A 16,506-nucleotide genomic window follows, 5' to 3' on the forward strand; every position below is an offset into this window, starting at 1 on the left:
CCATGGTTCGGTGTGCGCAGGTACGGGATCGGTTCCTCGCCCTTCCCTCACCCACTCCGTCCGGCCTTATGAAAAATATTTAAAAGGCAATATATTATCATGTTTTATGTATTTAGTATTTTTTTTAATTGATTTACCAATTAGTTTTATAACCATAGAAATCAAATGATTATAAAATTAATTAAATTTTTATAACAAAAATTTATAATTATTAAAAAATAAATAATTTTAAACAAATTATTAATTAAGAAATAAAAAAAAAATTAAGTTAATTATAACTTCAAAATTAACATATAACTAGTGAAGAATGTTAGAATAGTAGAATGTCATATTTGACCCAAAAAAATGTGTTAACAAACTCTTAACTGTTGTTTTTGAGATTTCTTGGCATGTATAATGCTAAAAATATATATAAAACAATTCTTGCACTGCATCTTTGAAGTTTAAGAAACAAAGCACGATCTATGTATAACTATAGTCCCAAAATTCTAGCATGTGAAAAAGAAAATTGTGCAACACTTGAAGTCGCTCCAAACCCAAGGGTAAAATTCAGAAATGTTTTTATACTTCCGCCTTCTCCCGTATACCTATATGTAAGAGAGGATACTACTTTTTCTTGACCAAGGTAATTCTAAAATTAAAGCCATCCAATGCCAGTTTTGCAAGCAAATAACTTGATGCATGTCAACCTTCCATAAAATTAGGCGATAAAGCATACATATTTCCTGCAATCTAAGAGATATCAACTGAATATATCATTCTTTGCCCACAAATGAAAAAAAAAAAAAAGAATAAAAAAAATAGAAGGCCAGTAAAATATGTAAACTGAATCTATCATTCAAACCCGAAAGTAATCTCATAATGCAACTATAGTTGTGGAACTATGATGATATTGGCCTTTGATTTATATCTATTATTATTGGGTTTACCTAAGCTGTAGTAACAAACAAACAAACATATGTCATGTTAATCGACAGAAACATCACAAAGAAAATCAATAGAATCATAGAATCACATAACCAAATTAGGAAATTATGTTATTTATATATGGGTTTAGTTTGATTATATAGGTATTATTGTCAAACAAACATTAGTGATCTTTCTGATAAGTGTAGGATAAAGTCATAGAACAAAAGATAGAAAGCAGACCCTAAAAGCAAGATTTCTCTTTGCAGGAAAATAATTTGGGAAGGAATCAGAGATTGGTGGTTTTGATTACACCTCCTTCAAAATTGTAGTTGGATTAAGAAATTCCATTTCATCATCTGATGTGTACCGCATAGCACTCGGGTGAACTATAATAAAACCAAAAAACATTATGAGCAAAGGGTAAATCAGTAAGTGATACAAAGATTGACCTCTTTTTGTTTCCATGTCAAGTTCGTTCCTTCACAACCACACAAAAAAACTCATAAACTCATTCCCAATCAAACTCTATATGAAAAAATCAAATAGTTTTCAATAATTTGAAGAAAAATTTATGCATATTCATACCTAAATTAAATCGATATGGCTGCAGCTCTTTGATCTTCACCTTCATAAACACCATCCTGTTTCATTAGCTTACATTAGATCCATATATTTCTTTTTATTTCATTTGCATATATTGTGTGAATTCTGATATAAAAGATTTGGGTTTTAATCTACCTTCATGTTACCATAGGAGATGCAAGAGTATGCGTGTAATCTTCTGATTAGTTTGGATTAAAATAAACAAATTTGGAGTGGTTTATAGTTTTAATGAGATGATTAATTCTCTGAATATCCACTGGTACTCATGGGAGAATCAAACAATTTACGATTTAGGTAGTACAAACCTAAAGGGTTTTGTTCGTAACCCCATACCTGTATTGGAGACCATACTTTGGCAAGGCGAGCCCTAATTTCTTCTAGATCCTCATCATCAACACCATCATCCTACAAATCCAAATCAAAAGTTAATCTCTTAAAGAAAGATTAAAACAGGGGGTATACCTGAGCCGGGGTGGCAGGTTCCTTCAGCCATCCCTTCCTGGCGGCTTCTAGAAGCTGAGCAGCGATCTCACCAGCTATGGAGGTTAACACCTTATCAGCCTCTTCTTCAATCTCATCTTCCATGTAATCTGTATCCAATGCAGAATCAACAACACCATTCACCATTTCTTCAATCACTCATGCTTTGATCATTTCTTTGTTGAATTCTTGCATTGTGACAGCCATTTGTGGAGAGTTCATTAGGTCGTTAACAATCTTCATGACTTAAGCACTTTTTTATAAATGCCCTGATGTTTGAGCAACGGCTGCAAAATCCCAACGCTTAGAAATTAATAATGTAATAGGTAATTCGTGATGATAATTGATAAAAGAAAGTAATTATCACATAGCAACAGTTTCTTCTAGATGCATTGATATGGAATTTAAAGAGCATAAAAACGAACCGGAAGACGCAAATTCGAGTAGTCGCATTGCCAATTCGACATAAAACTATTAGGGCATGAAGACCATAGAAGAATCAACAAAGACATCGACGGAAGATTCAATCGAACTGGTGGAGGTTGAGGCAGATGATGTGTCATCGACTCCTGCTTCTGTGGTGGACGTAACTCGCCGGAGTCATAATCTTTGTATTGACGGTGGAGGGAATAACTTCTAGGAGTGGTAGAAGATTGACAGTGGATGGAGAAGTACCTTGGTCATGTACTGTGTGGAAGGAGGAAAAAGGAAGGAGTTGTTCAACAACTAAATATGTATAGGTATCAGATTGTTAGTGTTGGTCTTCACTGATGCCTCGCGTCCTGCCACCTTTATCCTCCAATAATATCATCAACTGAATAACAAAATTGAAACGATCTTTAAACAACAACAGACATCGATAATTGAACCGATTAATCCCATAATTGAAATCAACAAGGGACGGTGAAGGAGGTAGTATTACGTTGAATCGATTGCAAAGGTAGGGTTCATCGTGAGAACTTACCGTGTCCCTTTTCGTTATGTGCAATAGACGCAAGAACAAAGAGGAAATCAAAGATGGAATGAAATCCATGGAGCCAATCAAAACCACCTTCAGAAGGTGTGTGAGACCGGAGATGAAAACGACGTCGGAGGAGGGAAGTATGTGCGAGAACGGAGTGGAAACAGAATCATCGATGACTCAATGTTCCAAAAGAAAAGTGGGAGTAGTGGGAAGCATGAAGGTGCGAAGCAGGATAAGAGAGAAGCGGTGAAGGGTGTGGATGGAAGAATGAAGCAGAAGAAATCAGTTGAAAGTAAAATGAGTATAATCGAGAAGATATCGATCGGTGGAGGTAGCAAATGTGGATGGAAAGGATTGGTTAAGAAAACTATGGAACAACACGTATCAACAGCACTCGGTAAAAAGAACCACCGACTGATAAAGAGAGACACGTGGAAAGAGGTTTGAGAAATTAAGACATTTATAATCCACAATGAGAAGAGGCTTGAGAAATAAAAACATGTGTAATCCACCGTTAACTGTAACATAAAATATCAATTAAATCAAAGACACAATGAGAAGAGGCTTGAGAAATAAAAACATGTGTAATCCACCGTTAACTGTAACATAAAATATCAATTAAATCAAAGAATATAATAAAGAAAAAAAAAATGAAAAATCCAAAAAGAAGATTCAGCCAATAGGAACAAAGAACTATTAAGTGCACCTTTAGAATTAGTAAGTATATATAATTAGTAAATGTTTCTATAAAAATTTTAAAATCTATTATTTAAAAACTTAACATCATTAATTGTGATAGGGTAACACCCCGTTTATTTATTTAGTAAATAATTAAACTAATGAATATATAGTAACCCAAAAATCAATAATTATATAGTGAGGTGTTGGCTTCGAGAAGTTACTTGGCATAATTTAGAAGTTGAGGGTTAAAAGTGTAAGTTTCGAACTCTGTTTATAATTAATTATGAAGTCAGGGGATCTGTGGTAATTATTTGGATTAAATTTAAAAGGAAATGAGGTAGAATGGTTGATTATGTCATACGTAAGATATTGGGGGTTGTTTGGTAGATTTTGTACCTAAGGTGTAAAGGATTTTAATGTGAGGTTTTAAAAGGTAAATTATGGGATCTATTCCGAAATTATTTCTGAAGGGTGGGACTAAGTATGACATTATAGCAATAAAGTTTAAGGGATGGGGTATATATGCATCAACAGCTGTCTAACCTTAACCCTCAGGAAAGAGTCCAGCTGCCACCCCTTCAGTCGCCACTTTCTTGTCGATGATGTCGGGAACCAAGAGACCGAGCTAACCGCCGCCATTGAGGGAGTCATAAAAACCGTCGGTGAGCATACCGACGATGATGAGGAACGTTGCATTCGTGAGACACCGTTGTTGTCTTGTCGTTGGTGAAAGAACCATGAAGTCGACGTCCCTCTGTGAGTAGTGGAGGCTAGAGGAAGCTTGGTCGTTTCTACTATTCCAATGATGGGTAACCGTCACCTCCCTCGTTATTTGTTGCATCGCCGATTGCTACCTCGTTGTCGAGGTCACAAACCACCACCACCACTGTATGGTGGTGGTTGTCGTCGCAAAGCGTTGCTGCTGCCATTCCCAACCGACGACAGTGCTGCCCTTACCCACCATTGATGTCGTTGCCGCTGTGATGCCTTAATTTGCCGCCACTAGCCACCATGTGATAGACGCATCACAATACACCACCAATCATCCTACCCCTCGGGCAGTGCTAAAATTAAGGCCTCACATAACCGTTGTCTCAGGGTCTCGAAAGACAACTACTGATCTGGCCACACCAAAAAGTCACATTCTTCTTGGTCAAGCGAGTCAAAGGTACATCGATCTTGGAGAAATCCTGAATAAATCTCCGATAATACCCCGTTAATCCCAAGAAGCTACGGATATCAAATGTATTATTTGGTATTTCCCACCGCATCACTGCCTCGATCTTGGTTGTATCAGCCAAAATGGCTTCTTGGTTGATGACGTGCCCTAAAAACTACACCTCAATAAATCACACTTTGAGAGCTTGGCATAAAGCCTTTATGTCCTCAGTGTCTCCAATACATCCCTCAAATGCTACTCGTGCTGCTCCTTGGTCTTAGAATAGACCAAGATATCATCGATAAAAAACGATCATGGACCAATCCAACATCAACCTACATACCCTCTTCATGAGGTCCATGAACACTGTTGGGGAATTGGTGAGCCCAAATGGCATCACCACAAACTCATAGTGACCATACCAAGTCCTAAAAGCGGTAATCGGTGTATCCTCATCCCTAACCTTCATCTTATGGTACCCCGACCAAAGATCACTCTTGGAAAACCAAGATGCACCCTGAAGCTGATCGAATAAATCATCGATCCTCAGGAGCTGATAACGGTTCTTCACCGTTATCTTGTTCAACTCTCGATTATCGATGCACATCCTATGTGACATGTCCTTCTTCTTTACAAAGAGAATCGGTGCTCCCCACGGAGAGCTGCTTGGATGGATAAACCCTCGTTCTAGTAGCTCCTGAAGTTGCATATAAAGCTCCTGCATCTCAGGCGGAGCTAACCGGTATGGTGCCTTGGTTATCGGAGCAGCACCCGACACTAAATCAATGTGAAACTCTCTCTGCCTCTTTGGAGGCACCCTAGGCAACTCCTCGGGAAAAACATCCTAAAAATCTTGTATAACTGGTACGCTACCCAAATCTGTCGGATTCTCAACCCTCATATCCAAGATGTATGCCAAAAATCTTGAACAACCCTAATGGAGAAGTATCCTAGCCCTCGCAGCTGAACAGAGGGTTGGCCCCTGTGAGGCCCTCTCTCTCTCTCTGAATAACCAGTTCTCCCCCACTTGGGGTCCGAACTCTCACCAACTGGCGCTCGCAGTCTATCATGGCCCCATTGGCCCCCAACCAGTCTATTCCAACAATTACCTTCAGCCCTCACAATGGTATCAGAACCAGATCGACACAGAACCTCTCCCCAAACACATTCAGGACACAGTCCCGGTATACCCTCGCAGCACTCACAATGCGGTCATCTGTAATCTCAACCTCTAACGGGGAATCCAGAGTCCCTGGAGCATCCCGAAACTTCTTGCTAAGCACAAGAGATACAAACCATCGGGTAGCTCCCGAATCGAAAAGAACATGAGCTGACATACCATTGACCAAAAAGGTCCCTATATAAGAGCACACATACATACACATAAGCATAATAAATCAATATCGAGAGGGAAAATAAATTATGTACTAGCCATGACGTCTGGCACTGCTCGAGCCTCCTCTGTGGTCAATTAAAACGCGCGACTCTTCACCGCAAGAGCATCCGCCTTGGAAGGGCGGCCTGGAGTGATCCTCATCATGAAACATAAGCATAAACAGAGCTTACATTCATTTATACTAGTGATTTTCATTTTCTTAATCTCTCAATGTAGTGTGACTTTATATCGACACCTGCGATGCAAATAAAATGAGTGGGTTAGGTTGAGAAACCTAGTGAGTACATAGGGTTTTCAACCCACAATCATATAGTTATTATGTTTCATCATCATCAAACAATTAACCCATCTACCCGTCCCCATTATCTTCTTTATTCTTAAGTATCTCCTCTATAAATCGTTTATCCCTAACTATTTATTCTTAAGGATTATCTCGTTTATTGACAGTATCGTTCTCGAGAGTCCACTCGCAATACATGTCAATGGGTTTTTAGAGTACACCGGGTGAACACATTGTTCACAACACCTAAAGGTTGTGAGTTGATGTGCACGAACGTACCCATTAATTTTAATATTTATAACCTAACAAACTTAGACTAACTATGCACTTATAGGCAGTGTACCTAGTCAGATTAAAGTATAGCTTAGGTAAGTCGGGTGTCGATCACAAGGAACGGTGGATTAATTTAATATATTTGATTATAGGTTACAGGTCACACGAAAAGAATAAAAGAAATAGTTTAATAAATCTCAAACTAATAATTAATTAACCATTCTCGATAAACTAACACGAAAAACAGGTTTCTTCAGGTACTTTGGTTTAGACAAATTCCACCTTAAAAACATAGACAATTGCATACACAAATTCATTTATTCATGTTCACCGATTCCTAAAATGATTAGATTCGCGTTCACTATAACTAATCCTTTAGCAAACAAGTCAATTCAAACAGTGATTAAGTGGTTAAACTAACATGCTTCCTAGTGTTCAGTTCGTATCAAGCAAGACTTGTAAATATAGTTAACCAAATTAAACATTCAATTAACCTCTTGTTGATGGTCATCAAACAAGGCTCACACATTAACTTACTTATTCCCATGTTAATCCTAGTTTCACATTCGTTATTTCTAGACGTATAATCTCGATGATCATCAAAATCATAAGAGACAAGCAATCAAGCATATGTTCATACAACTCAATTCACTTAACAATTAACATAAAATAATCACCATTAATACATAAGGATCTTTTAACAAGCTTGGCAAGATAAATTAAACACAAACAAACTATTCAATATAGCAATTAGTCTAATAATCAAAGTTTCATTCAATCATAAACACAAAGTAAAAGGTTTTTACACCCAAGTTAGAAACTAAATACAGAATAGTAACACAATGGAATGCCAAACATGGTCACGTTAACAGTCATAGGATTACTAACACGTATCCGCTGCTAACCCTTCCGATCTCCGCTCCCGTTAGCTTAACGGCCTTCCGGTCGCCTTCTAGACCCTCAAAACGGCTTAACAGAAGTTAAGTGTCGACTAAATTAGGTTAGAAGTCGAATCCTCCCCCTGGTTAGCTGAAAATCGACTTTTATAATCTTTGTAGCCGACTTAAGTACGCTGGGCGTACATAGGATTACGCGGGGCGTACTTAGGATTACTACCCGATTTGAAGTTATCTGAAACCAACCGGTACGCGGCGCGTACCCTTTAATTACGCGGGGCGTACATCGCTTTTGGGCACTACGCTGGGTGTAATGCGACTTTATGCGGAGCGTAATCCACTTCTTCAGCATATTTAATTTCTTTTAGCTCCTAAGTTCGGTTTCCGCTTCAGTCTTTTCTTTTGTGCTTTATCGACAACGAATAGCTGCAAAACATAATTCAAAGTATTATGAGTACTTTTTAGTTCTAAAATAGAATAAATAAGGCCAAAATATTAAGATAAAGTGCATAAAAATATATATAAAAATACACATATCACGAGTCTGCTAGTGTTCCATTGAATTATATAGAATAGTTTGTGGTTGTCATCTATACTCTGCTAGATAACGGGGTCATCGCTTGGGTCATCACTTGGGTCATCGCTTGACTAATCGCTTCTCACCATATTTTACCATTCATATATCATCCTTCCTCATTCATCTCATCTTTCATCGCTCATCATTTATCTCATGTTTAATATACCCATCTGTAACACCGAAAATTTAAAACCAATTTTTCAATTTTTATAAAACATAATTCCATTAATATTCATAAAACAACCATCATAATTGTTCAACAAAAACAGTACAAAATCCCAAGATCATAATGTCAAACTCCAAACGTGTGTGTGTACGGATCAAGTCGGCGCCTTCCCGCGGTCGTCACTAGTACCTGAAACAATTAACATCAACACTGTAAGCACAAGGCTTAGTGAGTTTTCCCAAAATACCACATACAACACACATTAGCCACTCTAGGCTATAACTCTGTGGGTCCGTGCACCCAAACTCTGTGAACCCTCAGGTTCTAACTCTGATAAACATGCACCACAAAAATCACATAGAAATCATGCAGTACAACACATACATAGCATACACATACTCTATCACATAGCTCTGGGTACCTACTCAAGGTAAAGTATAGTGAGAAGACTCACCTCGCGTGTCTCGGTAAATCGTAACCCTGAACTCGCTAAACACTCGATCTGCCGAGCTGTAGTCCCCCTATAGCACAATACATCCCTAATTAACACTTTCCCAACTTGGGTTGACCACACTGTCACAAGTCAATCTAGGTCAACGCTGGTCAACGGTCAACGGTCAACTTTGACCGGACTCGGCGAGTGCACTATAGCGACTCGGCGAGTCTGAGCGCATGCACCAATTTCCCTGGAACCCTCCCCTGACACGTCGAGCATTTCCCTCAACTCGCCGAGTCTCAAGAACAACTCGGCGAGTCCAGTTTGACTCGGTCCACCTGTCCATCCTGACTCCCCCCCCCTGACTCACTGAGTTCACCCTTCCCAACTCGGCGAGGCCACTCGCTGAGTGGTCGGGCAACATTCATGCTACTCGCCGAGTCTGTTCTTCGGACTCGGCGAGTCCGTGCCATGCACTGACTCAATCTTGCTCTAAAGGTCAGATCCAGTCCATTAATCCATAGATCCAGTCCCTCCAAGCTTATTTAGCACGTAAAGTCACAATCTTGATGCACATATAACCTCTACATGACCATAAATGATGTTTTTGACTCAAATACTTCAACGCAAGGTCAAGGACTCCATTTCCACCCATAAAGCTTGATGAGTGAGGCCCTCTGGACCTCTATGGATCCAGATCCATGGTCTCAACTCAAAGAGGGAACCAAAGGGGCACCAAATCACCCCATAAATGACCACATTAAGCCCTAATTTGCATCAAGCTTCACCAAACAGAAAATGGTCCGAAATAATACCTCTAGAGTGATGATCCAAGCTCCAAATCCACGAAATAGCAACCTCCTTTGCTTCCTCTTGCCTAGGGCCTCCTTCTTCTTGCTAAACAACACACACAAGATCAAGAATGGCTCTCCTTTCTTCACAAAACGCTCAAGAACTCTAGGGACACTCTCTGGGGGTTGGGTGAGCACAAATGACGGCCATAAGGCCCTTTAAAAAGGCCTCAAACCCGGAGATTTAGGGTTTCATTACACAGCGCAGACTCGCCGAGTCCATACCCTGGACTCGCCGAGTCCAAGCGCGCACCAGCGATCAATTCCGCGTCCCTACTCGGCGAGTCTGAGCTCCAACTCGCCGAGTCCCTCTCACAATATAACACAATTTAAACTTACAAGATACCTGGTAAAATCCGGATGTTACACCATCTTTTACCCATCATAATTATAGGTATAAAATACACATATAGTTTAAGACAAATAAAACATGTGTATTTTTGTTCATCCAACATAGATATTAAGAACACAGATAATATGCACACATGATACGTAATTTATATTAAACACTTCATATCTATGTGTAAGATGAAAGTAACTATACACTCGCTTGTTTAAGTGATGATTCCAAATCCGAGCTGCGCTTCGCTTCTAACGATTCTATTTTCCTTCGACGGAACCTAGTATTACTACCACTGGATTTTAGTCTAATATTTATTGCGACTAATTATAAGTCTAGATTCATCATTAACTCAAAATCTACTTTCATTATATATCAAGTAAGGAACAACCAGGTAGGATTATATCGGAGGTAGGGTCCGTTTGGTATACGAAATATACTGTTTGTAAATCCCACTTTAAACACCTCACTAAATCACTACCTAAACATCATCCTCGCAAGTAGATTAATCAGTATAACGGTTTCGGATCGGTGATAAATCTTGTTTATAGGTTCATAATAACGACAATGAACTTAAAGATAAGTTATACTTAAAGTAGGGTAAGCATAACTCACTTACCGGGAGGTTTGCTAGAAATCGGGCTTTGCGGGGGTAGAACTTTTGAGCCGAAATCTCTTCCTCTTGGAGCCTTCTGGCGTTCCGAGACTCGCCTATAGCACTTAGAAGTTGATAGGGAAAGAGGAGAGGGTTTAGGGGTAATGGAAGAGAAATAGTATGAAAGGTGTGAGTTTTGGGGGTGTTCCATGCCTCTATTTATAGGCTGTATGGGGCTTCTCACTTCGTGAGACATGGTGCTCACCTTGTGAGCCTTGCACAGGCACAAAGGCAAAGCGTGGAGCTGACTAGTAGCACAAGACGCTGGTAAAAAACCAATCTTTAAAAATTCACAACTTTCGCATATGAACTCCGTTTTTGACATTCTTTATATCCACGCGTAGGTAATGACAAGATCTACACCTTTCCCTTTTGACTTCATCAGATAAATCTCAATGGATGAAATCTTATTAATGAAATCTACATACAAACTCTGTTTTCGTCTACACCTTTCCCTTGTTAAATAAACGTGTAAAATTCATAACTTCTACATACATACTCTGTTTTCGTCTGTCTTTTTATCGATGAAATCTTATTAATGAGATCTTCAATTCTCATTTAGGTTGCATTGGCCAAAAATATATCGATCTAAAATTCGAATTTCGGGCTGTGTACTGCTATGTCAGATCTTAGAAAAAACATAACTTCGTCATACGAAGTCATATTGGGGCGTTTTTTTTATGCACGCTCTCGGTTTAACATATACTAAAACTTCCATTTAGGTCTCTAAGGCTAAAAATTAGTTTATCAAAAATTCACTTTTTACGTTACACGATGTCGTGTCGGTTTTGCCGTAAAATTTCGACGTGCCATAACTTATTCGTTATAATTCAGATTTCGGTGTTCTTTTATGTACGAAACCATTATGACATATACTATAACTTGGTTAATATTATTCATTCAAAATAATATTCCATAAAAAAGTCAATTTTGATGGTTATTGTCTCTAAATTGACTAGCACGAATCTGCGGGCATTACAGTAAGGCATCACAGAAATCAGACATTTGTATCCAAAAGTTTCTAAAATAACCTTATCTACTAGCATGATTTTTTTAACAATTCATATATCAGCAAAATCAAAACTCAACAAACATAACAATTATGTGTTTTTTGGGAACTAATATCATGTTCGGGCTTCGACTGACTGTACACACCGCATCTTCCTGAAAAACCAAAGTTAAGTCAAGGTCCACGTTCCCGATCCCAAGCCAACATTCAAACAAGAACATGATAAGAGACCGAGCCCATGCCCTTAACCCAACATTTTTTTATAAGTTATTTCTTTCAAAAACATTGTGCAAAAACTCACTAAGGTTTGTGCTTACCCAATTGTTTATTGTTTCGGGTATCATCGGTCATCATGGGAAGGCGAAAGTGTGATTGTACATGTTCATCAGAAACAATGGAGATTCCGCTCTTTAATATTACTCTGATTTTTTATAAATGTATTTTGTGACATCCCCAAAATCACGGCCAGAAAAGACCGGTTTGTTTATGCTTTGTTTAAAAATCAGAGTAACATTTTTAAATAAAAGTGTTGCGGAATTTGTCCCAAAACAAAATATGATAAAGATTTATCAAAAGCATTTCCATAGAAATGTATTTCATTAAAAGACTCGGGATGTCATGTTCGTACATATCAAAAGCATAAACAGTACAATACAAGCCTTACTACAGTATTTCATATCTACAGCCTATATCCGTAATCCCTCGTCCAAACATCATATCTATGCTCAAGCTCCACTACCTGTAATACATAAAACTGAGTGGGTCAGGCTTGGGAGCCTGGTGAGCACATAGGGTTTTCAACCCACAATAAATAAGTTTATTAACTTCATTAAATTAAACAAACCCAATTACCCGTTCCCGTTATCCTCACATTACGTCCCTAAGCATCTATCATAAGGGACCTATCCTAAGGATTATCATCGGGATGGACATTACTGCTAAGGGGATTCCTTAGCAACAAATGTCCTTAAGGCAACCATGTGGGGGATGGAGTACATCTGGTGAGCACACAGTTCAAATAAACACACAGTTAGAATAAACACCTACAGGTTGCGAGCCTGCTAGTGTTCCACTGGACTGTCTAGAATAGTCTGTGGTCGTCATCTATACTCCGCTAGATGACTGGATCATCAATAACATCTATAACGAGACCTCTCATTATTTTATTTTGTCACACAGCAACTATTACATCTACCCATGTTTTACCCAACACATTTTGTAGATATAAAATACATATACAGTTTAAATCATTGAAAACATGTATAAAACGTTCATCCAGCATAGATAGCAAGTATTCAGATAATATGCACACATAGCACGTAATTTATATTAAATACTTCATATCTATGTGTAAGCTGAAAGTAACTATGCACTCACCTGATTAGGTGGTGACTCAGCACTCGGACAACGCTTCGATACTCTCAAAACTATATTCCTTCGATAAAACCTAGTATCGATACCACTAGGGTTTAGTTTAACGATAATTGCGACAAATTAATTAGTCCGAGTATTATTAAGCGTTAATAATTACTCGATATAACTCTTAATAATAGCCCAAATAATTATTTTAAGGACCTAATAACAATCCTATAATTATTTGAAAGCTATATTAAAAATTGCGTAAGCGTAGCATACTTACATCGAATTTTATCGAGAACCGGGACTTAATTGGAGCAGCGTTTCGAAACCGAAAAACTCCTTTTTCTCGGGACTCCGGGAGCCTCGGGGCTTCCCTAGGGTGCTAGGGGATTTTTCTAGGGTTTAGGGGGGGTTTGGGGTTGTAGAGAGAGAAAGAATTTAGAGAGAGAAAGGATTTTCGGTGGTACGCAGGGCGTTCAGCAGCTACGTGGGGCGTAGCTTCGGATCAGACCTCCAGGTGTCAAGCTTCGCATGGTGCTACGCGACCTGATCTCGGACCATATGAAGACCCTTCGTACGCGGCGCGTTCTGAGCTCGGACGCTGGGCGTAGTGAGGGGCGACGCGTCACTTATCCGAGGCGGGTACTGAGTCAGCAATGGAGGGTCCAGATTGCGCCACGTCATCAATCTCGCAACAAACTTTGCAAATTTCCTTCTCGACTTCTAAAAATCATAACTTTCGCATACGAGCTCCGTTTTCGACGTTCTTTATATCCATGCAAAGGTGGGAACGTACTCTACAACTTTTGTTTAGACTTCGTCGACTAATTTTGGCTCAATTTTAAATTTTATATTATTAACGGGCCGGGACACGATTGGTCCGTTAAATCCTCATAACTTCTTCATCCGACATCCGTTTTCGCCCATCTTTTTCTCGTTACGCTACTCTTAACGAGATCTTCGATTATCATTTAGGTCGTGTCGGCTAAAAACTGCTCAATCTAATACTCGAATTTCGGGCTGTACACTGCTATTCCGAAACTTCGAAAAATCATAACTTCTTCATATGAAGTCAGATTTGGGCGTTCTTTTTATCGATGTTCTTAGTTTAACATATTCTACGACTTTCGTTTAGATTGCTAAGGCTAAATCTCGCTCTATCGTAAATTCACTATTTACGCTTCCCGGTATCGGGGCGGTTCTGTCGTGAAACTTCGACGGGTCATAACTTCTTTGTTATAACTCGGATTTCGGCGTTCCTTATATGCACTGAAACCTTGAGACATATTCTACAACTTTATGTAGAGATATTGGGATTATCTCACACTTTAATTTTGACACTCATTTTTATTCTTTATTAATTATGCATTTATAATTAAATAATAAACACATAAACACACATAATTCACATAATACTCAAATATTTCATCTTTATTACTTCAAAAAGAGTTACAAGAGTTGATCTAGACTATTACATTGACAAAAATGCTTAGCCCTGAAACCTGGACGTTACATATTTGGAATAAATGGTTTTCTCCATATTGGAGTTATAATTCGGAAGATTTACTTTATTAAAATGAAAAAAAATTGGTTGTGAAAATGGGACGTTACAGTTCAGAGTTCTTTGATTTATGTGAGTTTTGCCTCACTGTACCCGTGGGTCGTAGGCACCAATGTCGACCCACTAGTTTTGGTTATCCGTTAGTAATGAGATGCCTTAAGGACTGTATATAATCATGTAAGATAGATTGAGGACGCTTGATCTTGGGTTTTTTACATGTTTCTCATTTGGTTGTGGTTCTAGAGTAGGATCACCTGTCCGGGTGACTATCTCACCTCTGAGTATATATGGCTATGCATTCCTTGGATTGTTGGTAATTGGTATGTTGCTTTGTTGTAGTGACCTATTAGATATGTATCTTGGTAGTTCGTATGTTGCTATGTTGTAGTGACCTGTTAGATATGTATCCTGGTAATTGGTATGTTGTTGTGCCGTAGTGATATATTAGACATGTATCCTAGTATTTAGGATGTTGTTATGCGGTAGTGACCTATATATATGTATGTCTATATGTACTTACTGTTTATCATCTAGCAGAGTGCCCTAGGGACTGTCTATGGTCATGTAGGATAACCTCAGAACTATTGATCTAGGTTTTCTTATTTGTTCCTTGTTTGGTTGTAGATTTAGAGTAGGATCATCTGTTCGGGTGGCTATCTCACCTATGGTTACTTATGGTTACGAATTCTATGGAGGTTAGTTGGTAGCAGGACTGTATGATGTGAGAGGACTAGTAGGCGGTAGTGAGTTGTATGATTGATGTTACACTATGTGCCTACTTGATCCTTGATTGTTTATACGTCGAAATATGGTAGTGGTGGGTTGAGATGGTCTTGCTTTGTGCTTTAAGACCAGATACCCAGTGTAGGCCCGACTGTAAGCTGTAGGTACGGAGGCTCGGGAAAAGCGGTTGGGTTGAGACAATAGGCCAACAAACCTTCGGTATTCCAACCTGATGGCTGAGTGGACCCGATGCATGCTTGTATGTTTATCATATGGATATTTTGGGGTGAAAGTCACTAAGCTTTGTGCTTACCCAGTTATTTATTGTTTCATTTATCATTGGTCATCATGGGAAGACGAAGACGTGAGTGTACACATTCATCAACAATAATGAAGATTTCCGCTCTTTAATATTCTTATGATTTTTTATAAATGTATTTGGAATAAACGAGTTTCTCCATAACGAAGTTATACTTTCTCCATAACGGAGTTATAGCGTTGAAAATGGTACGTTACTAGTCACGACGTGAGACACTGTTTTGGGCTTGTAGGGCCTTATTGGGCCACTGGTTTTCAGTGAACATTGAAAATTTTATTGATGAATTATTGTAACACCGTAAAAATTTGAACAATTTTTCACTTTTGTAACCCACAAAATATCATTTGAAATCATAAACAAATCATTATATCAACATTGTATTAATACAAAACCCAAGATCAAAATATATATATATAAACTCCGGTATATGTGTGTACGAATCATGCCGGCGCCTTCCCGCGATCATTGCTGGTACCTGAAACACATAACACATAACACTGTAAGCATAAATGCTTAGTGAGTTCCCCCACAATACCACTCTAACACATAATAGCCACTCGAGGCTGTAACTCTGTTGACCCTCAGGTCTATGTGTCTCAGTGGGACCCTCCAGCCTCAACTCTCTATGGGCCCTCTGGCCCTAACTTTGTGGACCCGAAAGTCCTAACTCTGTAACTCTGAATCATACATAGCACATATCACAATAAATCATAGCACATAAATAACATGCAATTACACTGACATATAACTCTCAAATACTCTATCACATAACTCTGTTAACACACTAGGTAAAGTATAGTGAGAAGACTCACCTCTGGTATCTCGGTAAATCTCTGACTCGGTAGGAATATTGCCTAGTATTCGCCTAT

The 16,506-nt window shown here is 38.7% G+C and overlaps 1 protein-coding gene across 4 annotated transcripts; it reads right to left on the minus strand.

Annotated features, from left to right (window-relative positions):
* Positions 1 to 410: 410 nt before the first annotated feature.
* On the minus strand, positions 411 to 3,331 carry LOC145045182 (vacuolar protein sorting-associated protein 24 homolog 1-like). 4 transcript variants are annotated; one of them, XR_013681779.1, is made up of 7 exons: positions 2,957 to 3,329; positions 2,418 to 2,806; positions 1,975 to 2,279; positions 1,846 to 1,917; positions 1,495 to 1,550; positions 1,150 to 1,295; positions 411 to 725 (listed from the first exon to the last, which is right to left on the minus strand). XR_013681779.1 is itself a non-coding variant. In XM_078993527.1 (7 exons), exons 4-6 carry the CDS (start codon positions 2,137 to 2,139, stop codon positions 1,500 to 1,502), a joined length of 288 nt encoding a protein of 95 aa, XP_078849653.1. In that variant the 5' UTR covers positions 2,140 to 2,279; positions 2,418 to 2,567; positions 2,668 to 2,806; positions 2,957 to 3,331; the 3' UTR covers positions 411 to 1,295; positions 1,495 to 1,499. The 4 variants fall into 4 exon arrangements, 1 of the variants encoding a protein (XP_078849653.1); XR_013681778.1 differs by having other exon boundaries at positions 411 to 732; XR_013681777.1 differs by having other exon boundaries at positions 411 to 934.
* Positions 3,332 to 16,506: the final 13,175 nt, after the last annotated feature.

This window comes from Lactuca saligna, chromosome 5 (genome assembly GCF_052625555.1).
Source record: "Lactuca saligna cultivar CGN05327 chromosome 5, ASM5262555v1, whole genome shotgun sequence".
Classification (NCBI taxonomy): Eukaryota; Viridiplantae; Streptophyta; class Magnoliopsida; order Asterales; family Asteraceae; genus Lactuca; species Lactuca saligna.